General features: G+C 39.7%; 1 protein-coding gene across 3 annotated transcripts; it reads right to left on the minus strand.

Annotated features, from left to right (window-relative positions):
- Positions 1-442: 442 nt before the first annotated feature.
- Positions 443-22,960, minus strand: LOC147829320 (adhesion G protein-coupled receptor V1-like). 3 transcript variants are annotated; one of them, XM_087206418.1, is made up of 14 exons: positions 22,592-22,957; positions 16,062-16,189; positions 15,471-15,570; positions 14,621-14,800; positions 13,839-14,006; positions 12,141-12,376; positions 10,928-11,021; positions 8,809-8,887; positions 8,571-8,709; positions 7,804-7,945; positions 4,033-4,307; positions 2,149-2,324; positions 952-1,076; positions 443-611 (listed from the first exon to the last, which is right to left on the minus strand). In XM_087206418.1, the coding sequence occupies exons 6-14, from the start codon at positions 12,270-12,272 to the stop codon at positions 607-609; spliced, it is 1,167 nt and encodes a 388-aa protein (XP_087062544.1). In that variant the 5' UTR covers positions 12,273-12,376; positions 13,839-14,006; positions 14,621-14,800; positions 15,471-15,570; positions 16,062-16,189; positions 22,592-22,957; the 3' UTR covers positions 443-606. The 3 variants fall into 3 exon arrangements, with proteins under 3 accessions (XP_087062544.1, XP_087062543.1, XP_087062546.1); XM_087206417.1 differs by lacking the exon at positions 443-611 and having other exon boundaries at positions 618-1,076; XM_087206420.1 differs by lacking the exons at positions 443-611; positions 2,149-2,324 and having other exon boundaries at positions 963-1,076; positions 22,592-22,960.
- Between the last annotated feature and the right edge of the window lie 1,804 nt (positions 22,961-24,764).

A 24,764-nucleotide genomic window follows, 5' to 3' on the forward strand; every position in this document is an offset into this window, starting at 1 on the left:
CATGGTGACTTTGTGACCCGCAGCTCTGCCCAGGGACCTGCTTGTTGACAGCATCAGGATCATGGTCAGCATCATGACCACATGCAGGTCCCTGGGCGGAGCTGTAGCTCACAAAGTCACCATGACAACCATTCTGTCCATCATAATCCCAGTGTTTTGCCTAGAGGAGGAGGCAAGGGCCTTGGGGACAGCTGGCAGCAGGACACCTGGGGCAGCAGGATTCCCAGTCTCTGTGCTCCGAGAGGGAACTTGTGTGGGCACATTGGGCATTGGTGACAGGGCTCCAGGGGCCAGCCAAGGCCCCTGGGCACAGGGGAGGTTGTCAACCAGGAGGCCCTGGGGCAGGGTTCATAAGCAAAGCGGTCACAGAGACAGCCAAGAAAATGGGGAGTCATGGCCCTAGTTCTGTGCTCTTCCTCCTGCTTCTGCTGCTGCTCCTTTCAGCCCTGTTTAGCACAGGGAGCCCCCCGGATGTAGTTGCCAGCTCGAGAAATGTCCAGGGACTTGGCCTGGGCTCCGGAAGTTTCCAACCCCAGGTCTCAGTGCACAGCTGGCATAAGAGGAATGCAGATCAGCCGCCATGCCCAGGCGTCTCCGACATCTACTTCATCCTGAACAAGTGAGTGGCCCTCAGATCCTGCCTCCACCCAACTCCAGGAAGAAGCAGTCCCAGTCACTGCAGGCAGGATGGGGCCTCAGGGAAACCCCATGTCTGTAAGAGGACTGGCAGGGCCTCCAGTGCTCAGCCCCCAGCACAGGCCTCAGTGACTTCCTTATCTCAAGTGGGGGGTGTCACCACAGGGGTGGGCTCTGGGTGGCTCTGGCCCTGCAGCAACATGGCCCAGCCCTGGGTTCTGCAGGGCTCTCAGTCACTGGGCCCCAGGAGCCACCTCCCAGCCCTGGGAGAAGCCCCAGCAGGGATATTTTGCTCATACAAGAAATGAAACATACTCATGCCAAAGGCTGTTTCGGATACCGTTTCCCACTGCACACTCACAGCTAATTCAGTGCCATTAGTACGCGATACATTTAAGTATACAGTCCTGTTGGCTTCTTCTGTGTTAATAGAGGTGGCCCTAAAAAGAGAAAAAAATGGATTGTGGAAAGCAGAAAAAGGAATAATTTATACATTTTAAAATATGTACCACATTGCCAGCACATACTTGATACGTTACTACATTTATGCAACTCAAGTAACATCCACAAATTTTATATACCAGGGAGACTAGATTCTAGAACTAAAAAAATCATTCAATTATGGAGTTTTTCCAAAAAGCCCAATGCAGTACCCTTATACTATAATCCTAAGAAAATATTAAGAATCAGTAACTTCACATTATACATTCTAAAAAAAAAAACCCTATTTCTAAATTTCTTCACATGTAAATCAAAAACTTCTAACTAGGGGAAAATGAGTCAGGAAATTCTTTTTCTTTTTCTTTTTTTTTTGGTACCAGGGATCGAACTCGGGTCCTTGCATTTGCAAGGCAGGCGCCAGAACCACTAAGCTAAATTCCCAGTCCTGAGTCAGGAAATTCTTTGTATTTTAATAAACATTTATCACTTAAAGTATTTTTAAGACATAAAATATAAACATTTGTAGCTCCCAGAGGAAACTTTAGAACTACAGCCATGTTAATATATGTTTGAAGAGTCATTCATTTGGTCTGAGCAATTAAGTACATGCCATATATATTGATTTTATTATTTTTAAAAACACAAAATAGGCCGGGGATTTATTTATTTATTTATTTATTGGTACCTGGGATCGAACTCAGGTCCTTGTGCTTGCGCAGCAGGCAGCAAAACCACTGAGCTAAATCCCTGGCCTAGGCCGGGGATTTGATCCCGAGTTTGATCCCTGGTAAAAAAAAAAAAACAAAACACACACACACACACACACACACACACAAAATAATGCAGGCCTTTACTTGAAAACCTGAGAACAGAAAAATTCTAATAACATCACCACATCAGACACGTTTAGCCTTTGGATGTTCCCTATTACGGGAGAGAATGCACAACCTCTCGGAATCTATCTTCCAGAGGTCATTCTAAAAGGCCCTTTCTCAAATAATCAAACATTTTTTATGTCAAAAAACATTCCCTACTTAGTTTTTGAAGTGATAATCTCCTTATAAATTATACCTATTGTCAACGGCAGAGATACTGAATAGCCCCAGAGGGGCCTGGTTTTGCAAAACCGTTATCAAGGTTTCAACGCGTGACCCCAGTCTGGCACCTCCAGTTGGGTTAAACAAGGTGCAAACAAAATGCTCAGCCATTTCTGGTTCCGTGTCTAATATGGCAGATATGTGTAGGGCCTGAAAACAAAATCAAAAGATACAGTTACTAGAATACAGTTTGCAACACACACACACACACACACACAGAACTTTATTACACATTCTGACAAGAAAATAATATGTTTTGAGAAATACCACCTTTTTTCTTTATAATAATGATCCCCGTAATGTGATAGCTAGAACTGTTTCAAGGTACTAGTATGTGGATTTTCAAAACAGGCATATATTGAAAGAAAGTATCTAAAACATAAATATTTTAAGCATTTTAAAATAACACTCATTAAAAGATTAAATTCACATCTTCATTTTTGCTAACTTCTTATGCTGCCCTGACTTTATAACTTTATTGATCCCATTGTAAACTAGGAGTCACTGCTCAAGTGTAGTGAGGGATCAGGCACCAATCAGAAACAATCTGAATCTCTACCAGCAGGAGACTGGATCAACAAAGTGGGATCTCTTTACTGGAACACTACTCCGTAACACAAGAGGAAGAAATTACTGCTTTGTGCAATCATGCAGATTTCAACAATTATGTTGAGTGAAAGGAGTCAAACACAAAAGAGTAGATACCCCATGAGTCGATTGACACAGCCCAAGAACCAGCAAAATGAGTCTGTAATTATAAACATTAGAAAGCAATTTCTTCTGGAAGAGGGAAAGGGCAAAGGGAACGCTTCTGGGTGAGAGACTTGTTAAGTATCTTAATCTGAGTGGTTACACGTGTGCATATGTCTTTTAAGTCATTCATGCACACATTTAAGATTTGTATATTATATTTCATGATTAAAAATGTGGGGAAGAAAGCAGTTATGTGCATTAAAATTTATTCCAATTTGCCCTAACATTTAATTTGCCTAATGAACAGAAAGGGCTTTTCTTCACCCTATGAAAAAGTAACAGGAAAAAAACAATACAAATAATTTAAAATTTAAAAATGAAAAAATGTGAACACAGCAAAAGAAGGGCAAAATCATAATAAACTTCAAATCTGAATTTTTATATCATTTCAGGATTTAAGTGTCTCTGAACAATTAAAGGTTTACATTTCCAAGAACATAAAAACAGCCCAGCATAAAAGTATGCTGAAGTTTACACAAAATTATCATGAGGAAAATTATTTAACGGGATGAACTATTTTAGATGAAAGAATTATGTATATTAGTTTGGAGTTATATTTTATATAGCCAGCTAGAGAAAAATGTCTAAAGGTAGTATAACTATCTTAAAATTAAACTGTTTTTAAAAATAAAGTTTAGTAACAAGTATAGAAAATAAAAAATATAAAAAAATTTAGAGGGTAAACTTCCATGAGATCACAGTCATAATTCAACTCAAACTCAGCATTTTTCCTCTAATATACTATTCCTACGCCCAAACAAGCAATCTAAGATAAGCAGTTACATTTAAACTGTGGCAAAAAGAAGTGTCTGAGTGAGGCTGGGATTTTTTTGTTTTTAGTTTATGCTTAATACACAATATAAAGAGAATTTTGCCATTGACATGGGCTTGAAATTCAAACTAGCTCTATGTCGTTTTATTATTTCTCCCTCCCTTGCTCCATGAAGAGCGACTTCTCCAGCTGCACCTCATTGGGACCACACACTCCTCTCCGGGTCTGTAGGAAATCCTCAGTTGGGAATGCTTCCTTTCCCTTTGAGGATAGGTAGGTTGCACCTTTAGAGAAGCCCTCTGCAACATTAAAGATAAAAGAGCCACACCGCACCTTGAATCGAACTCCTTCCTCTAAAACAATGTAGCCTCGGGAAGGGGTCAGGTCCTGGGACTCCGCAGAGTAGTTGGCCTCGGTCACCGGGAACTGCACGGTCACGGTACCGAACAGCCCCTGTGCGGGCTCCCAGACCACGGACAGCACTGCCTCGCTCTGCTGCGTGGAGAGGGAGACCGAGGCAGCCACTGGCTCTCTCAGGAAGAGGCGCTCGCTGTTGTTGAAGGACAGGACTCCGGGGCCATCGACGTTAGCGAGTACAGTGACCAGGTCTGCGAGGGCGAGGAGCGGAGGTGAGCGGAAACAGCGAGCTCTGAATGCCAGAGGAGCGTGGTTGTGTCATTGGAAATGAGGCCTATTCGTTACCTAAAGCCATTATTTTACGTAAGTTTTTCTCTTTAAAAAGAGGAAAATTGGGGGCTCAGTGGTTCTGCTGCCTGCCTCGCAAGCGCAAGGACCCGAGTTGGATCCCCGGTGCCAAAAAAACAAAACAAAACAAAACAAAACAAAAGAGGAAAATTGTCTAAAGCATTTAATAAAATTCCATATTCCCTCGTGATATAAAAACAGTCTGTAATCTTGGAAGAGAAGGCATGTTTGTCAAGCTAGTGGAATGGCATCTCCCAGGAGTCACTAGCAATACCCCATTTAATGCTCAAAGAGCAAAAACATTGCCATTATAAACAGAAACAACACACGCGGCGGCATCTCTCCTCCCTGCTCAGGCAGCAGAGTCCTAGGGCTATCGCCCAGGAAACTGGCACAAAGAACGGAAAGGAAGGGCCAAACTGTCACTATTTTCTAAATGAAATGTTTGTCTACTAAGAAAATGTACAAGAAAAAAATTATTATGAGTCAAAAACAGAGGCTTAGAAATCCCCAAATATCAAGAGCTTTCTATTTTTACAATCATTAATAAAAATATTAGTAACTGCAACAACCAATACTATCAACAACTTACTAACTTTCTCATCCATATATTTAATTTTCACAGTAACTGTACAAGGTAGATTGTATGATTATTCCCATCTCACAGAACCTATAGCTAAAGCTGTCTGAGGTTCAAAAGCTAGGAAGCGGCAGAGCCAGTGTGCAAGGCCAGGATTGCACACGTAGAGGAAAACACAGGTACAGACTCACTACATATCTGCGCACTGGCTATGAGGGTCTAAACAGGAAGAGAAGGGGCCTCGTTCGTGCAGGAACACACCCGGATGGCATCACGAAAACGCTAAGAGCCACAGGAGAAAACCCCAGCACTGCAATGTGCAGCTGTGGCGGATGCTGGTGCACACTCCAATGTCCCTGTCCCGACCCCTTCTCGGGCACACGCAGCAGTCCCTACCTGCCCAGTGCTCGCTCTCTGCACCCGAGGACAACGCTGACCTGTGAGAGTGAGGCCAGCCCTGCTGCAGATGCTGGGCCCCGAACTCCCAAGAGTGGCCCTGACTCCGAGGGGCAGGAGGCAGCGGCCTCCTCCTTGGTAAGGGGATGCCCGAGCTTCGTCCAGCTGTGTCACAGGACATCGGCAGGACCGAGAGCTGCCGGGCTCTACCTCATCTTTCATCAGCTTTGGATCGATGCAAAAGAACTTCACACTGAAACCCAATGCCTAATGGTGTTTCATTCTCTCCATGATGGCAGGGCACTGCTTTATACCATTTAGGACAAAAATAAGGTTGTATCCTTGTCTCACACGCTACTAATGAATAAATTCTTTCCATGTTAAATAGTAAATGTAAAGAAAAACTACGATAAAGTATATTTTTCATAACTATTGTATTTTCTAATATTATAATGTAAAATATTTTAGAGTGGATGGAAAGAAATAAGTAGCATTTAACAAATTATTAGAAAATATTTGATACTTTACGTTTTAAAAAAACCCTTTTAATAAAAGGCTTCATAATAAACTTAAAAGACGTATGCCAGTGCAGGAGAAATATCTGTGATATATGTATGCAGTGAAAGACTGAATTTAGATACTAAAAATTTTCCTATAAACCAATACAAACACAAGCCACGGGAAAGTCCACAAAGATCCTAAAAACCAGGGTCACACAAAGGAAAAAGAACAGAGCCAAAGCCACTAATGAAAGGAAAATGAAGAAAAATGCATAAAAATGTACAATATGACCACGTATCTTTCATTTGTTGGAATCAGTATAAAAATTTTAAGACAAAAGCAGTTGCTAGTGAGGACATGGGGCAATAGCCCCAGTGCCCAGGACCGCGGACACGACAGAGGCGGTGACCCTGTCCCTCACTCAGCACCCACTGCACTTGACCCGGAGTCCTGACTGTCCCCGCTTACAAAGACGCAGGCACAGGCGCATTTAGTAAAGCTTTTGGAAATGACCAAAAGGTCCATTAATCAGGCATGGTTTAAGACATATCTACTTTCAAAGCAGGGCCGGGGATTTAGCTCAGTGGTTCCGGTGCCTGCCTCGCAAGCGCAAGGTCCCGAGTTTGATCCCTGGTACAAAAAAAAAAACAAAACACCACACAAAGCAATTATTGTTTCCATAAAAGTTTTAAAAATAGAAAATTACAAGGCTAAAGTAAGCTCAACAGAGTGCAATGACCTCCCTCACTGTGGTGGGCAGTAACCTATATGATCCCAATCAGAATTATCTCAAGACTTCTTTAGGAATACTTGAATTTAAATGTCCTCTCTTTCCTGTTATGTGGAACACAGAAAAAAGATGCTGAACACCATCTGTCTTGTAACAGTGAGTAATCTTGGCTTTGGGATGAAGCTATTTCCAAAAGGGCCAGGAGATGAGAGAAGACCTCGGAGTCTGGAAGGATTAAGTCCTGGTCCTACCTCATCTAAGGCCATATATCTCTGAACCCTGATTAAATCCATTTGAATTGAATTTTGAATTGCTCACACATAGACAATTCTTAACCAGCACATGGTGTCCCTTCCCAAAATCCTGTACCTGTAACTCTCTATGTTCTACAAGAAAATCATTTCATCTCAAACATATGCTCTCTGAACATGAAACAACAGCCACACCCTTGAAAACAGGTTTCTGCAGTTAGAAATAATCAATTTATTTTATCAATACACCAATAAATAGAATACAGTAAAAAAGGTAAAGATCAATCTTTGGTTACTCAAAATTCTTTCATATTTTTCAAATATAAACATCAAACTTCTTTCCACAGAAAGGGCATTAATGCTAGGAATTCAAAGGTTAATTAACTTAAAATCCCCAAGAAGCGAGTTTTTAAGAGCCCTTCTAACCCGATGTTCTGTATGTTCACACGGTTTCCTCCTTTATTCTTCCTTTACCTTCTCTAAGTAGCACCTAATAAGCAGTGAAATAGGATAGGGTAGGTTTTAGTAACAATGTCACCCCATTCCAAATGAAGAATTAGGGCTGCAGTGGTCCCAGAGATCAATACCCCACCCACCGCTCTACGCAGAATACTGTGGTGTCAGGGGAGACTGAAACACCTTTGTCACTCCTTCTGCAGCTAAGGAGGAAATGAGAGCAGAACTGTATTCTGAAGGGGAGATGCCTGCAAATTAAATACAACTGTGATATTTGAGGAAATACTTTAATATTACCTTTAGTATCAACCTACTTTTGTTTATTAGCATAAACACACACAGGATAAAGCACCATTTCACTGCCACACACACATTCTGAAATGCTTATTAAAACATCTTCTATTTTGAGTACAGAAATCTCTTGTCCCCGTACTGGGGAAGCCAGCATGATGGAGAGGGTTACAGATAAAGAGACCATTGATTACCTATTGTATTTTTCCCCAGCTCCACTCCAGGAGAAGGATTTGTTAATATGAGCTGAAATTTTTCATCTCCTTCTGGAACATCATCGTCCAGAATCACAATGTCTACATTTTTATACCTTTCTTCATCAGCAAAATGAAGAATCTGGCCAAAAAGGTAAAAGGAAACAGTTTTATATTTAAATATACCCTGAGGCTTTATAAAATGTTTGAAAAGAAATACAATATAGTTGTAAATGTAAAGAATAAGCTACTTTACATGAAATCCTTTTAAAAAGTTTTTGCATGATACCTTTTTAATTTAAATGGACAATATTTTATTTTAAAAATCAAAGATTAGAGAGGAAAAGAAAAAAGATTATGGAGGAAGAGACAAAGTAAAACCTACTTAAAACTACTAAGGGTGTTTCGTAAGTTAAAAGAAAAACAAGTTAAAATTTTCAAGAAGCATAAGAAAAACTGTGAGGTCATTTTATGATATAAATTCTTTAATACAAAATACTGTGTCCTCCAGTATCAAATACTGTGATAAAATAGTTCATGAATCTTTAGAATAGTACTAAAAATTCAAATTACATTATTTGCTAAAATAGTGCAATAAGTGAATCTACCCTATGGAAATATTTTTTCCTGACTTACTGTGGAACAGTTTATATAACAGCTCATTAAGGTTAATTTATTTATGCAAGACCTAAGTCATGATAATTCAGAAGAAAGAACAATGATAAAGTAATTCATAAAAGTCACCCCCGATCACCACTGGCACCTACCACTGGGGAGAAGATGTAATCCAGCCCCAGCTGGGCTTCCAAATTCTGGGCGTACACGAACAAGGACACCTGGCCCAGAGCCTCTCTTCTCCTCTCGGCAGCCAAGGTCACACTTCCATGCAATTCGCTTACTTCATATCTATCAAAGAACAAAGAGAATGCATCCTGTTTCTCCTACAAACTTCTCCATGGGAGATAGTAAGCCCAGGAAATGCCCTTCACACAGCCTGGTGCTTACCTGCTACGCTGCCACTCGATTACACCTTGGGCACCATCATTGGCATCAATAATAATTTGTGCAGTCAAGCCTTCTGCATCTGAAAAAACACAGACACATACTTTAAAATGAATATAAATTTATTAATATCAATCTTACTTAAAATTCCCTTTAAAAGCACGGTTTGATACAGAATTTAGACAGTCTCTTTGAGATTATATAATTCCTAATATACAGCTATTGTTGATGTGACTCAGAAGATGTTTCTAGAAAGCAAAGGCACAAACGCTTATAGTGTCCATAAAAGGACACTCTTGCTTGTAAGAGCCACTGAGATATAAAAATTCAACCAACTAAAAACAGCAAGAAATAATAAGCAGTGGAGCACATGGCTTTATTTCTATTATTTTAATTTTTTAAAAAATTGACACCTTTATAATATCACCACTTTGGGAGGGAGGGAAAATGGGCACCGTTGGAAGGAGAAGGGCAAGAAAAGAGGAAAGAGAAATGGGAAAAGGAAGGTGGGGAGTGATGCAGAAAGAACAGGTGTGAGACAGAACCAAGAGGGACAGGAATACAAACTAGACAGGAGGAAAGAAGGGAAAGGGAGAGTAAAAAGGGACAAATGACACAAACTTCTCTGAACCTTTTTATCCTGTATTCTGTGAATTAAGTGTAGTATGTTATTCATACAGTACCTATTACTCAATCTTGAAATAGTAACTCATCTTGTTGCTGGTGCATGTTAATTTTTTAAAAAAACTTTTTGTCCTTTATCTTAGTTCAGGGTACTCCCCACTCTGCCACCGTGGGGAAGAAGGAGGGAGAGTGTAATTTTCTCTAGACCAGTGCTGGCAAACCTTTCAGACCTTTCAGTGATAACACGAGCCGCAAGTGTCTGGAGAGAACAGAAAATCGGGACCTGCGCCCATCGAACAAGAGGCTAAAAAACAGAGATTCTAAAACCAGACCACGCTGTTAAGAGCATCGCTCTACCACTTCCTAGTGGCATGATTTGGAGCATATTGCTCCGATTCTCTCAGCCTCTGCTCCCATATCTATAAAACAGGAAGAAGATGCAAACCAACAGGAGCTCGGCAGAAGTCAGCAACTCCAGCTACACTCAGTGTGAGCATGGGAATTAGGAAGGCTGTCATTAGTTTCTTAGTGTGAACAATAATCATCTTGCAATAATCCTTGATGTAAACCATCTAGTCCTTGGAGCTTTCTAGTTTCTTTTACAAAAGAACCAAAACCAGCCAAATACTACTATCTAGGAAAACGATTATTTCAACGTTTGCAAAGTTGTCACTCTGAGAGATGGAAGGGAATGAGGAATGCTGTTCCTCAGGTCACTGCATTTGTCCAGCTTCTCTTCTAACCCATGTTGATCTTCCCCATGTCCAGCCCACCTTCTACCGGCGACCCTCAGTGCTGCTCACTATCGCCCCCTACTGGGCAATCGCACCTACAGACAATCCAAACTGCAAATAGGAGTTTGTGTCCGAAGAATACATTACTTTTAAAGAAATTTACGTAAATTTGTAACAAGGTCCAAGTTTCACCTTTCAGTCTGTAATGAATTAACTCAGTCTTTTCTAAAAGCATGAAAAGGAAAAGATCAAAGGTCAAAAAAGGACCAGGAAACACAACAAATAAAAGATCTGCTTAACTTAAAAGAAAATAACACCTCAGAGTTTGGAGATTTAATAAAATAGGTAATTAAATTTTAAAATAAAATGAAAGGAAAATTCCTTCCAAACCACTAATACTATTTTGAGGATTAAATGAATTGTTATAAAATAGTTGTAAAATGTAAAGAGTATGACATAATAATATTTAATATCTTTATAGTGTTGAATGTACAGAACTGTAATAATACGTTCTATTAAAATAAATATAAAAACCCATCATCTCTTCACACAGAGCTGAAATTAACAAACATCACAAGAGTCACTTCTGATTGAAAAATGAAGTTATGGGCCAGGGATTTAGCTCAGTGGTTCCGCTGCCTGCCTCGAAAGTGGAAGGACCTGAGTTTGATCCCCAGCACACACACACACACACACACACACACACAAAATGAAGTTATGTCATTTGAAGTGAATAAAAGAAACAAACAAAAAGTCCATCCTACCTAGTCTGGGAGGAAGTGAAGTTACAGGAGCCATGATGAGCTCGACAGAAGTTAGATTCACCAGGAAGTACTCTTTCAGCTCTGGTATGTCATCCTGAAAAATTAACCCCATTACATGCCTTAAGGATGTTCTCAAAAGGAATTAACTCTCGTGAGCTGTTTTAAATTTTTTTCTTACATATACATTTGCATAAACAGTATACAGAAAATATTAAATTGTAAGCAAATAGAGGAAATTATTTAAATTAGAAAAACAAACATAAAAGTATTAAACTTATACTTGGTTATAGGAAGTTGTTAGATTGAATAATATGAAACTATTTAAATTTAATAGTTTTAACCTAGATCCATATAATAGGTAAACCAATTATGCAAATATACAAACACAATTATTTTAAATATAACAATAAAATATTTAACTGTCTATAATAGCCAATATTTAAAATGAAGAATACCATTGTACCACAAAAAAAAATATAGGCTTTGCAATCAAGGAGATCTAGTACCAAATTCTGTAATTTTAGTACCAAATTTACTCACATTTCAGGGCCTAAATTCTTTCATCTTTTTATTAGGGGAAAGAATGGCTACTTTGGCGTAGGGTTGTAATAATAAAGAAAAATAATGTATGTACAGTGACTGGCCTTTAGAACTACAGCTATCATTATTAATCACTAATCCACATAATAGTAATGAAATCAGGCAGATGCCTAGAACATAAGCATTAGCAAAATCCATGTCAGGAGTGATACAAAAACTCAAAGTAGGGCTGAGGATTTAGCTCAGTGGTTTTGCCGCCTGCTGCGCAAGCACAAGGACCCGAGTTCGATCCCCGGTACAAAAAAAAAAAAAATGTAGAAATGGAGCAGTAAAAACTCGTGTGTGTGTGTGTGTGTGTGCGTGTGTGTGCATGCATGTGTGTATATAAAAGATCAGCACACACACACCAATATATGCTTTGCATTTTAATAAAGATTTATTTCAAGTGAAAACATAAAAAGTGAAAAATTAGTCTTTAGATTATCTCCTGTAATATATGGAAAAACATAAGTTAGAGAATCAGTGATATCAAAGGACTGTCTTCCACCTACTCCCATTGCCCCAGCCCATGCCACAGCTCCCCGCTTGCCATCTGCTATGCCTGAGATGGAGAATGGCCCCCAAGGGGCTTTTGGAAGATGACTGAACTATGGGGGTGACAGGGCTGACTTACTGTTAGGAAGGGGGTCCAGTCAAGAGAGCTGTGCCACTGAGTCACGATCTGGAAGAGCACATCCCCTCCCTGTCTCCTCCCTTCGAGCAACAGTTCCTGGCTGCCATGATGCGAGCAACTTTCCTCTGCCATGCCCCTCTGCCCTGCTATCCTGCCCTGGAGCCAGCCAGCCAGGGCCTGTAGCCATCGAGCAAAATAAACTTCTCCTTTCAGTTGTAGGCGTCAGGGATCGTGTCCTGGAGACAAGGAAAGTGACTAAGACACCGCTTACTTTTATGTCAGGGCTACAATGTTTTAATCTAGTGCTACTCAGGGAGCAGAAAAGTTGCAGAGAGCTAGGAGAAAGAAAAGTGGAACTGAAATCCTAGGTTCAAAAAGGTAAACTCTAGGTAAAAGAAAGTGCTAAATATTTTCTGGTTAAAAATTAATGTAACTAAGGAATAATCCACATAATTGTATTCGGTAACATACATGAGACATTTGAAAGATGACTGCCCTACAATTTTTTTCAAATCCTGTGTTACCGGCTACCTACTGACATTATCTTTTATTTTGTGGATTTAGAGTTTTCATGATGTTACATTAGGTTACAATGCCAGGGTAATCAACAAAATAAGAGTGACTGACTTTAGATGATGCATGGTTTATGCTATTTATAATTAAGTAAAAGTAAAAGACTTTGAGAGAGTAAAACCCTTTAAACATGAAACCCCTCCAAATACATACTGTAGTAACTAACATTTTTTTCAAATGTAATATTCATTTTCTCTTTCCCTTCACATCCATCCCTTAACCCTTCCATAGTACTATTTTTCTAAAACTCCTATAAATGTATTTAAGAAGCTGAAACACTAATGTATTTAAGAATGTATTTAAATGTATTGAAGAAGTTGAAACACTAAGTCCAAAAACAGCACGAAATTTCACATGAGAAATCATTTAAAATGCAATTTCAGTCCCCTGTGATTTCCTTAGGCTTGACTGTAATCATATTCTTTGCCCTCAGCCTCTAATGAGTTTCCTGCTATCTCTGTTTTAGCGGGTCTTCCACACAAAGATTCCGACCACCCCAGATCTGCTGGTCCAGTGAGTCTTTTGGAGTAATCAAAGGGCTCCTCTGGAACCTCTCAGGCCAGTGCCATTGTAGAGGGAACTGCACTAAGGAAATTCTGTTTATCACGAGATGTTTCTGTAATCAAATATATAACACCAGGCCAGCCTATCTAATCAAGAATAGGAACTCCTGTGTGGTTTGAAAAAAAAGTCGCAAAAAGAAATAAGCTGATTTAAAGGCACCAGCAGAGTGGAACCAATCAGACTTAAAGAACCCTATCGGAACTGAATTCACTAAATTTCTAGAGATTATGGTTATAAAATATACAAAGTTTATATTAAAGGAAAAATTACATACACACATATACACACATACACATGTACATGCGCTGGGGATGGATCAAACCCAGGGTTTCACAAATGCAAGGCAAGTGCTCAACTGCTGAGCCACATCCACAGAACAGAGCAACATTTTTTTAATACAGAGAAAACTGAAAGTTATACAATCTTGCCTCGCGTGAAATTTTATACCTTGAAATGGGAAGCCTCTTACTAAATGTGACTGCTGATGTCAGAACATTCCATCGATTCCTACTTCCCATGCGGTGACTTCAGGTTTAACACAGAAAATCATCAGAGCTTTACCTCAAGTATAGTAATGTTGATGGCTGCTGCCGTTTGTCCTTCTTCTAGAATCAGAAAGCCAACAACAGGGATGAAATCAACTTCTGGCTCAGCTAGGTGTCCTTCCATTTGATTCTTCAGACTCAATATTCCAGGCACTGTGGTGTATGTGACATTGATAGTCCCTAACTGAATTGGATGCAAAAAAGATTTTGGAATTATTTAAATTTTGAAAATTACATTTCACTGTGAACCCTGCCTTTCTTGTAACACCTCCAGCACCTTTCATTATTGCCCCAAATTCATCCCTTCTCCTGTGCCCATGTCATGGCTCAGTGACACCCCAAAGGGGGTGAGGCCTGCTTCCCTGCCTGGACTTTGAGTGTGGGTGGCCCTGTGGTTTGCTTCGGCCAATAGTACAAAGTAAAAGTGAGGATGTGCTACTTCTAAGCCTAGACTTCCTAGGGCTTGCATGTTTTCATTTCCTTCTCCGGCCTCTACTTCAGAGAAAATTAAAAATATACAGAGAAAAATATACAAGGCCAGCCTCATAATGGATCCACAGCCGGTCCGCTACCATATGGTATGGATAATTCATGATTGTCCATTACACAGCATTTCTGTGAAAATAAATAACTCCTTCAAATTTTTCAGAAGTGAAGCTATTATAAAGTACTGCTCTGAATTAATAAATATTAATTTTTCCTTTCTTTGCTTATTTTCATAATGGCTTTCACCCATACAAGTAGGATAGTAAAAATCCCTTTGCCCAGAAACCCAATTTATTCTAGCATAACACAAACCTAGAGATCCAAATTCTCGGTTGATGAAAAGCTGAATTGTCACATTAGCCTCCTGTAGTAAAACAAATCTTGATGAAAGAGCAAAATTTAAAACTCCATGCGGTTCACCACTGGCTTCAACCGTCAGGACAGCGGCATATCCTTGAGTGTCCAGCAGAGCAATTCCTGCTGGTGGAACCCCTAGAAATAGCAGGGACTCCATTAGGAAATCTAACCGTGATTTGGCACTAAGTTCTACATACTTAAAATAGAACCCTGGTCTCCAAAGCATATTAAAGGAACCAAAAAGGGTTTACTTTGTTCACATCCCTAACAGAAATCTTCAGGCTGACAATCTATATTGCATTTTTAAAAGTCATGATTTCTTTCACTTGACAGATTATTGCCCTTATTAGCTACATGGCTTATCAGAATTATAGAAACTGAATAGAAACTGAAGAGAGTATCCAGATAATTTTCTGAAAATAATTAAATTTTGAATTGTCCATATACTGTATTATAATTGTCCAGAAGCCAAACTGATTTGTTAGCATAAAATTATTTTCAGAAATTTCTACCTTCGAAAGTATATTTTAATTCCATAAATAACTAGGAAAATTTTTAGCACTTTTCTCTTAGTCCATAAAGATAAGCATTCCCATATTTTGCTAGTGATTTTTGGACCTGTGCTCTCTTTGGCAGCACATATACTAAAATTTGATCTAATATTTCTATGGGACAGACAATATTTAAAGTTGTATTTTTAAGTTGGTATGTATCAATTGGTAAATACAGAGATAGCAACTATTTCTTCTTTGTTTTTTCTAAAAAGACAATAACAAAGACAACTCAAACTTGAATTCTGAACTACCTTGTGTCCTGACGTCATACAGAATGACTTGGTATACTTCTTTCTCTTCTGGAACGTTGTCATCCAATAGATGTACAAGTATCGTTGTGTTCACTGTTCCCTGTGTCAAACAGAAGGAAATCCATACCTGTGTTGCTACTGAACATAAATTACCTACCGCTTTTATCGCCCTTATAAACTACATCCAAACATGTTTTCATTTAAACAAGAATTCTGTGGCTTAAAAAATTAATTAAATAAGAACCACTGGCTCATGAGAAGCCAGATTTAAAGCAAGTAGAGAGGAACTAATTGTGAAGATTTTGTTACCCATTTTTTTTTTTTTTTTGGTACCAGGAATCAAACTCGGGACCTTGCACTTGTGAGGCAGGTGGCGGAACCACTGAGCTAAATCCCCGGCCCTAATTGTAAAGATTTTGAATGCTGAGCTAGCTAATCAATGAAAATCTTATCCAAATTACTACCAAGTAGGTATGAAGAAGAGAGAATGATGATAACTACAAGTGGTGTTGATTTTCTATTCCCTTTTCCTGAAAATACAATGGTTTCTTTTCTGGAAATTTGTCATGAAGCTTTTCTTTGTGGTATTACCTCATGAAAGAAGAGTTGTCCAGTAAGGTTAGAAAAATTGAGTTCACAATTTTGCCCAATAATTTTCCAGTCAACAGTAACATTTCCTCGACCAGGAGGTGTTCTTATCACATGGAACTGCAAAATTCCTAAAATCAAAATGGATAAATGGATAAATGCTTATAGAAAATGAACTAAACATTTGAGCTCAACAAAACTCAAATCCCAAGCATGCAACTACTGTATCATGGCATTACTACTGTATTAGGCCATTCTGGCTTGAATTTTCTAGAACCATTATACATGCTTATTGTTGATTAACATAGGGATTTCATTTCTAAGTACTTCCCCATTTAGGAAAACTTCTGGAAATTCAGGGTATAAAAGTTATAAAAGCACATGCTAAAATGGGAAACACAAACTTGTATACACTCCAAAACATGCACCAGAACATGAATGTTCTGTAAGTTAAAGAAAACAATAAAGTCCTCCTGGTCAGAACTAGTAAGAGCACAAGTAAATATTCCTTCATTTCTCAAAAGGAAACAAATTCCTTACACTGGTATGCAATGTGATTTTACACAATGCATGCATAAAAATGCTTGCAAATACCTGAAAATCACATTTCTTTAGATTGTAACTTACATATACCATCGATGATTTTGATTTATCAAAAGAAATCCAAAGGAAAGGTGTCAAATCTATACATCAATATCTGTAACTTCACCCAAGTTACAGTTACCCTTCTCAGATTACTGAGTATTTTAGGCATTTTCTATTCCTGGCTTTTATCCTCATGTAATATTTTAGAAAACTAAACAAATCATGAGAGCTATTTCTTTCAAATTGCAAACCATGAGAAGGAAGCGGCTAGGAGTTATGATGGACTTTGTGGCTTGCTGAAAATATGCTCATTCACTAGTTTTATATGATGAGGAATACAAGATATATTAACAAACAGTCTCACTAAAATTCTTATGAAAAGATAGAACAGTGTTTAAAACACTTTGGTAGAAACACATCTTTACTCTCATTGTAAGTATAGCCATACAGTTGAAATCCATGAATATTCACTAAAAATGTCATTTTTATGTAGTTACAAAATAATTTTTGTGTAGATAAGGAAAATCTTTCAATACTTTTTAAACAAAGGGAATAGAGATAAAACAAAATATAAATCTTTTTTCTAATAATTTTTGAAACTACTATAATTTTTTATTTCTGAAGATAATAAACCTAGACACATAATATGAGTTTATCAAACAAAAATATCATGGATTAGAGACTATCTTTATATTACATACTAAAAAACAAAATCCATTTCTAATGCTAAGTTTAAATACAGAGCTCTAGTACAATGAATTGTTTTGGAAGGATGCTGAATACACAAGAAAATGAAAGCATCAGAAATATTTTAATATATTTTTAAGTGTTTCAATATGAAAAATACCTAGTACCCATGTGCTAGTAGACTATGTCTTGGATTATTTTAAGTGTGTATGACAGGAACCAAATTCTTCAACTGTTTAGGTGTAACTGAAGAAAGTCTACAAACAGCCATAATTGCCAGTAGACCATTTAAATTTTTATATTTGTTTAATATAAATAAAATACAGCCCCTACTATTAAATTCTAGATTCTATTTTACAACATATAGAACTCAAATATAGCAAGTTTGTATCAAAAACTAAGTCCTTATTACTGAAAAGCACAGACAGATCCTTGGAGTTACTAAAATGTCTCACCTACAGTGTTGCCTGGTGACACAAATCTAAAGGCTTCTAACATCAGAGTTTTCTATTTTTTTAAAATCACGTGGGCCGGGGATTTAGCTCTGTGGTTCTGTTGCCTGCCTCGCAAGCGCAAGGTCCCAAGTTTGATCCCCGGTACCAAAACAAACAAACAAACAAAATAAAATCACAAAAACCTTAGAATAGTTCAAATGAAGATTACAATATTTGATCACATAATAAAAGCACAAAGAGAACACATGCGGCAAGACAACAAAATGAAGGTCATTAAAGATCCATGTTGAAGGAGAACCTATAATCCTAATGATTAAAAATGTGGTTGTAAAGGTGTACAAAATATTTGGAAATAAATGCACCATTATGAGGTGAAAATAAAAATGAAATGCTGAGGGGAGAAAAAAATCTTTCCACCAATTTACTACGTTCAAGTAGCCTTAAAGTTTTATACTACTCAGTAAACATCACTTCTGGAAATTTAACAAGTTATCACAGAAACAATTTCCAAGAAAATATTGTAAGAAACACAATTTGAAGCATAAAATACACACAACACACACACATACATAAATCTATTTCTTAATTCAACTCTCTTAAGACACATAATCTTGCAGGCCTATTGCAAATTGATCATGCCAACCACAAGAAGAGCATGAGAATTTTCTCTAAGAAATCATCAAATGGGAAGAATTGATTTCTCCTCTGTAAGGCAGGCTCCCAGATGCCAGATCCATTTAAAATTCTTTCCAGGACAAACAACTGGAAATGCCAGAAAGCTACCTTTAACCAGGGAGAGGAGTCAAGTGACAGGCATAGGAAAAAGAAAAACTTAGAAACAAGGGGTTGGTTTTCCAAATCTAAGCCAAAGGACAGGAGGAAAGTCCTAGGGAACATGGATGCACTCTAAAAATAAATATTTTACCAGGCACCAAATGGCTTTCTTGTCTTTTTGCCAAGGATGAAAGCCTGAGGAGCACGCTCAGCTACCAGAGTGTGACACATTACCACACTATGGGAAATCATTTGCACATGAAGTCAACTCGGCCCACCTAAAGTGGGTGATGCATTTTAAACCTAAGGTGGAAAATCCATCAAATACTGTCCAGACCAAGTCCCATGCCAATAAACAATACGAACAAAAAATGCATTTCAGTAACACTATTTCATCAATTTTTCCCAAAACCAGAACTTTTTATAAAATAAATCTCAACTACAATTATATAAAAATAATAGAAACCCCCAAATACACAAAACATTTTAATCAATAAATGTATTCATGGTATACAGTACTAGTGTCATCCAAATTAACTGCTTCTACAAGAAAAAGAAAATGCATCTAAAGTGTACAGGAATATGAATAATTTCAGGCACAGACTGTCAATGTGAGAAAGAAAAAACTGACTTTATTTTATGATGATGATGATGATGATGATGATGATGATGATGATTTTGGTACAGGGGATCAAACTCGGGTCCTTGTGCTTGCGAGGCAGGCACCGGAACCACTAAGCTAAATCCCCGGCCAAAACTGACTTTCTAAGAGAGCAGTCCTATATACCTAGTTTTTCAAATTACATTTCTTATTCAAATCTTTGGGTTAAAAAGATTCATGCTGTCCCTAAGAAAAGAAAAAAATTTAAATCCATTGAACAAGACATGATGATCGTGATGCTGTGGAACAGTGTGACTGAGTGAAATAGCCAACACAAATTTATAAAGAACACATTTATACACAGTTTGCAACTGCAGTAAAATCCACTGCCCCATAGTTCTAAATTCTGTTCATTATATTTGATAAAAGGTAATATTTACCACTTGGCACCTCCCCAAGGGCTTTAGGAAAAATATAAACACAGGATTTTACAGAATTCAACACATTGTTAAACACTAAGGCAATTTCTCTCCTTGAATCAGAAATGGATTCTTGTGCCCGAAGTTGAGCAAAATCCACATTTCAAATCTAATCACATACATGAATTTCCAACACTAGGCCAACAGCAATTTTTTTTTACCCCATTTGGTTAGCAGTTATCGTTGAAGAATAATCAAATTTTCTTTAGTTTACATTAAACACCTTGTAAACTCCTCTCGATACAGATTTCTCTAGGCAATTTTCAGGGCAATATAAAAAAATACCTATGTAAAATACTAAATTCTTGAGGTTCAATATATAAAATTAATTTACACTCCAGGAAAAGGTTTAGAAATAAATGAAAAGAAATTCAAAGATAGAAATTACCCTTTACTTTTCTTGGGAAAATGTAAAACACGTAGGGAGCATCACGCAAACAATAAAAGCCAGTCCGTGTTTGCTTTCCTGTACCAAACTCACAAAAACAAACAACACATTTAGACCACTTATTTTAATTCTAAATACTTTTTTCTCTTTGAATCCTGCAGATATTTAGCTGCTGGAACCTGAAGAGCACACAGTATAGCTTTCTGATGAAATTGATGCAGTTTACAAAGAACACAGGTGCCACTGTCTGCCGCTTCTCCAAGACGCTCCGGTACCCGGCCGCAGGGCTTGGTTTCTTCAGAGGCCTTCAATCCATCACTACCATCACCACCCAGTAGACTCAAGGATGCACTTTCATGACGCCAGTGGCCTTATAGTTAAAATATCTTTAAATTGGTGGTAGACAACCATATTGTTTTGAATTCTTTAAGAAGAAAATTTCATCACAATGCTGAAAAACGTATGCCTAGCACTAAGTCCTTTCTCTTTTTTTTGGTACCAGGGATCAAACTTGGGACCTTGCACTTGTGAGGCAGGCAGCGGAACCACTGAGCTAAATCTCCAGCCCTCTAAGTCCTTTCTTAAACCTCATTTACCCTTCCTGGTCCCTGACCTTATTTATACCTTCCACATCATCAGCATTTTGATAGATTTCCTTCTTATACCTTATTTTTCTTCATTGTATTTTTTTTCAACAAAACAAAAACAAATCCAAAATACTCCTCTTCAATCTATTTTCTCCAATGTTTCTCCTTTCCTTGCTCTCATGGCCGAGGAACACTGCTTCTCAAAACTTTACGCCATGAAGGATAAGGGTTTGTTTGTTTTGTTTGCCTTAATCCAGTACAGAGTGACACTTTCATAAAATACAATAAATCGGATGACTAAGAAATAGAAAAAGAACACACACAGAGAATACAAGTCCACAGATAACACCTTTGGCTATCACGGCAAAGACAAATTGTTCCAAATGTTTCTAATCTTATCCCACCATATACCAACAGCAAACACTTACTGGACAGGAACTGATCTGAGGACCACACTTGAACATCACACCCCACAGGCTACTGAGGCCTTTAGTCTTTCTCAGATGTTTGCTCACCATCCCCAGATCCCTCAGAGTCCCTCTCCAGAAGCTGTTTTCACTAGTTCACTTGGAAATCTCTTCGGACTTGTTGGCCATCTTAGCATGAAACCCACAGATAACTTTCTTCTTCTGGTAACTGATAAAAAGACACTTTCTCCTTGGTCTTTTCTGACACCTCTTTCTCCTCTAGGGTCTTCTTCCTTCCCCGGCATCTTAGGTTCATGTTCCATGCGGTTCTGTAATTAGTAACTTGCTTTTTTCCTCTGTCCACAAAGATGGTATTTCCTGATTTTAACCATTGTCTCTGAAAATCCAACTTTCATTTCTAACCGGAGATGCTTAGGATCTCTCACCTATTTGCTTCTCTCACATAGACGTTACTACTCAAATTCATTAGTCTTTCAATTCACATCACTTCAAATATCTGCCAAAACTTCCTGCATTTTCAGGTTCTGTAGCAGATATAGAACCTATGTTTGTTGTTCAAATGAAACAAAGATTCTCTTCACAAGGTGCCCTGTAGAATAAGCTTTGATTCCAACATAGCTTGATTTCAGTTCTAGCACCGGCTGGCTTCATAATCGGTTGCTTTAGTGTATCCTATTATACCCACTTCATCGACTGCTGCGGAAATTAATTAAATAACGGTTGCGCAGTAACTAGCACAAAGAAAATGCTCCACAAATGTTCTCATTATTGTCATTGTTATTAAAATTAATTACTCCTGCAGTGACTTTTACTTGTATTACGTTACAAATAATTTTTGACGCTTAGTGATTTGTCTTTAGACTGGATTTGTGGGAATTTGTTAGACACTCTTACTCATTACTGCGATGACAACCAGCAATTCTAAATCATTAACAAAAGTATAGTTTCAGAAAATGGCTCAAACATTTACATAGGAACATTCAGGAACTTGTAAATTGGGAGTACACAACAAGAGGACCAACAGTGCAACTGAAATGCATTTAGTTTCCAGCACAGCCGCATACTACCTCACTTAAAATACGGATACCAATGCTCTAAAAAACCAGGCAGCACACAGAAACTATCAAACTAACCCAAAGTGCCTTTGAAAGTGTCCCGGGATATTAGAGGAAAAAAAAAAAAATCTAGCAACGTAGTCCGGGCCACAGCCCCCGGCAGGCGCCTGGCCCCAGGTCTCGGGCTCCTGCACCACCCACGCCCGCGGGGGCCCGAGAGGAGGGGGCGGCCGCCTGCCCAGGCCACCTGCAGCACAGACCTCTCGGCTCGGAGGCCGGCCCAGGCGGGGCAGGAGAGCTCTCCCGCCCACAGGGGACAGGACCCAGGCCACTAAGGAGCAGCTGGGCAACAGCGGAGGAGACCGCAGCGCATCTTCCCAGAGGGGCGTCCCGCCTCCCTACACTGGGACTCCCGCGCTCCGAAGCCCGACCTAGGAGAGGACACTGCTGAGGCCCAGAGAAGCAAGCTGGCGCCCTGTGCGGCTCCTACTCACCCGCCAGGCTCAGCTCCCCCTCCGTTTCCGCCCACGTCGCAGCTGCCCGCAGCCAGCGCGGCTCTCAGCTCGGAGACGCTGGGCAAAAGGTCCCGTGCTCCCATGGACAGAGGGCTCCCCGCTAACGCGGTCAGGGCGCACGCAGGCGCGGGGGGGGGCGGGGGGGGCGGGAGTCCAGGAGAGGAGCCCTGGGAGTTGTGGTCCAGGAGTCTGCATCTTTGCTGGGCGCCACCTCCATGGGCCAGCTGCAGGTGCTCCGGCCTTTCTCGCTGCCTCCTCTGTCTCCTCAAGGACTCGTCTTCCACTCCTGGATGATGGAGGAGTGTTTCCACGAAAGACCTGGACAGCCTCTCCCCTTCTTGGCATTGCACACCAGCGTTCTTCAAGGGTGGAAACGGTGGGTCACTCCTGTCATCTCAGTGCTTGGGGAAGCTGAGGCAGGAGGATCTCAACTTCAGCTCAGCTGGGGCAACTCAGTGACTGCGGAACACCCCGGCTTGCGATACATCTGCATATATATGCATGTATATATACTATGTATATATATGTACATGCATATATACATTTGGATACAAGGTCTCTCTCTCTCTCTCTCTCTCTCTCTCTCTCTCTCTCTCTCTCTCTCTCTCTCTCTCTCCATATACACATAGGCTGGGGCTGGAGCTCGGTGCAGAGACCCTGGGTTACATTCCAAATATTGAAAAACAATTATTTCAAAGTGAGGTACTGGGACCAGTAGCTTCAGCATCACGTAGGAACTTGATAAAACTGCACGTTCTCCTACCTACCAAGGCTATTTTGTTTTTGCTTTGTTGTTTCTTTCTTTTGGTGGCACTGGGAAAGGAACCCAGGACCTCACATTTGCTAGGTCAGAACTGTACCACTGAGCTACACCTCTAGGTCTACTTGGTTTTACCGTATTCAAAGCTCTGAAGGGGGCCAGGGATCTACCTCAGTGGTTCGGCTGCTTACCTCACAAGCAGAAGGTCCTGAGTTCCATTGCCAGTACCAAAACAAACAAGCACACAACAACAACAAACTGGGAAGGTGGGTCCCACCAATCTACAATGTTTCGCAGGCACCTCAAGTGATTCTGACTTTGAGAACTTGACTAAGCTTCCCCCTGCCCGCTCCAAGGAGCTTAGGATTCCTATGGCAGGACTGTTCTTACATACATACCTACATACAAACCTACCTGTGTGCCCCTAGGTAAACTGCAGGAAAACCAGGAATTGATCTCCCAGCCTAAGCCTCTCCTCTCACTCTATACCATGTCCAACACCATCTCTAGCCTGCATCCAAGACACCCAAAACTCAAGGTCACGAAAAAACCCAGGATTCTCCAGGACTGGGGATTTAGCTCAGTGGCTCCGTCGCTTGCCTTGCAAGCTCAAGGCCCCGAGTTCGATCGCCGGTACCAAATACAAACCAACCAACCAACCCACAAAACACCCCAGGACTCTCTACTTCCCTCAAGCTGGTTCTCCTCCAATGGGCTTTACGGTCACGATTCTGAAGGACATTCTCTGGAGTTATACACATGGACCCCAGGGAGAGATACCACGGCAGGACCTTGAGTCAGATTTGACGGAGCAAGGATGAAACACAACCAACTCGGGCCAGGGAATTAGCTCAGTGGTGCAGCTGCCTCCCTCCCAAGCGCAAGGTCCTGAGTTCAATCCCCGCTACTGGAGGGCAAAAAAACATGTGAGCCCAACAAAATGAATTCCAACACCTTGCCTGTTTCAGGGGGAGGATCAGCTGGTTAAACAAATGATTCAAGTTTTTGATTTTCGGGAGGCTAGAGCTTGAACAAAGTACATTTAAATGAAGCAGAAAGATAAATAGTAAGAACAGAAATGACTGATGTAGAAGGATAAAAATCAGCAGCACTCACCAACAACTCCCAAAGCTGGTTCTTCCAAAACATTAATAAAATAAGCCATCACTAAGCACGTCTGGCCAATAAACACTAGTGTTGAAAAAGGTAACATCACAGATGTATGAGTTTCTTTTCCTCCAACGAACTATACAGAGCACTGTGCTACCCTAGGTTAAAATTCAATGACATGAATGGCTTTCTAGGACAACCAAAAGTACCAAACTGACTTTGAAGAGATAGAAAATCTGAAAATCATCAATGGTCATGGAAAAAAGCTACACGGCACTTAAC

The sequence above is a fragment of the Heterocephalus glaber genome, unplaced genomic scaffold (assembly GCF_053883595.1).
Source record: "Heterocephalus glaber isolate CG9 unplaced genomic scaffold, H.glaber_assembly_v1.0 deba00000674, whole genome shotgun sequence".
Lineage (NCBI taxonomy): Eukaryota > Metazoa > Chordata > Mammalia > Rodentia > Bathyergidae > Heterocephalus > Heterocephalus glaber.

Bases quoted from the DNA above. Each gene is read 5' to 3' on its own strand.
- LOC147829320 (XM_087206417.1), bottom strand. From the start codon at position 12,272: ATGGCAGAGGAAAGTTGCTCGCATCATGGCAGCCAGGAACTGTTGCTC. The intron at 8,710-8,808 runs GTAAGCACCAGG...GTTCTTTGATAG, and splicing joins ATCGAGTGGCAGCGTAGCAG to ATATGAAGTAAGCGAATTGC. The intron at 2,325-4,032 runs GTGCGGTGTGGC...TTTTGTTTTCAG, and splicing joins AGGAAGGAGTTCGATTCAAG to GCCCTACACATATCTGCCAT.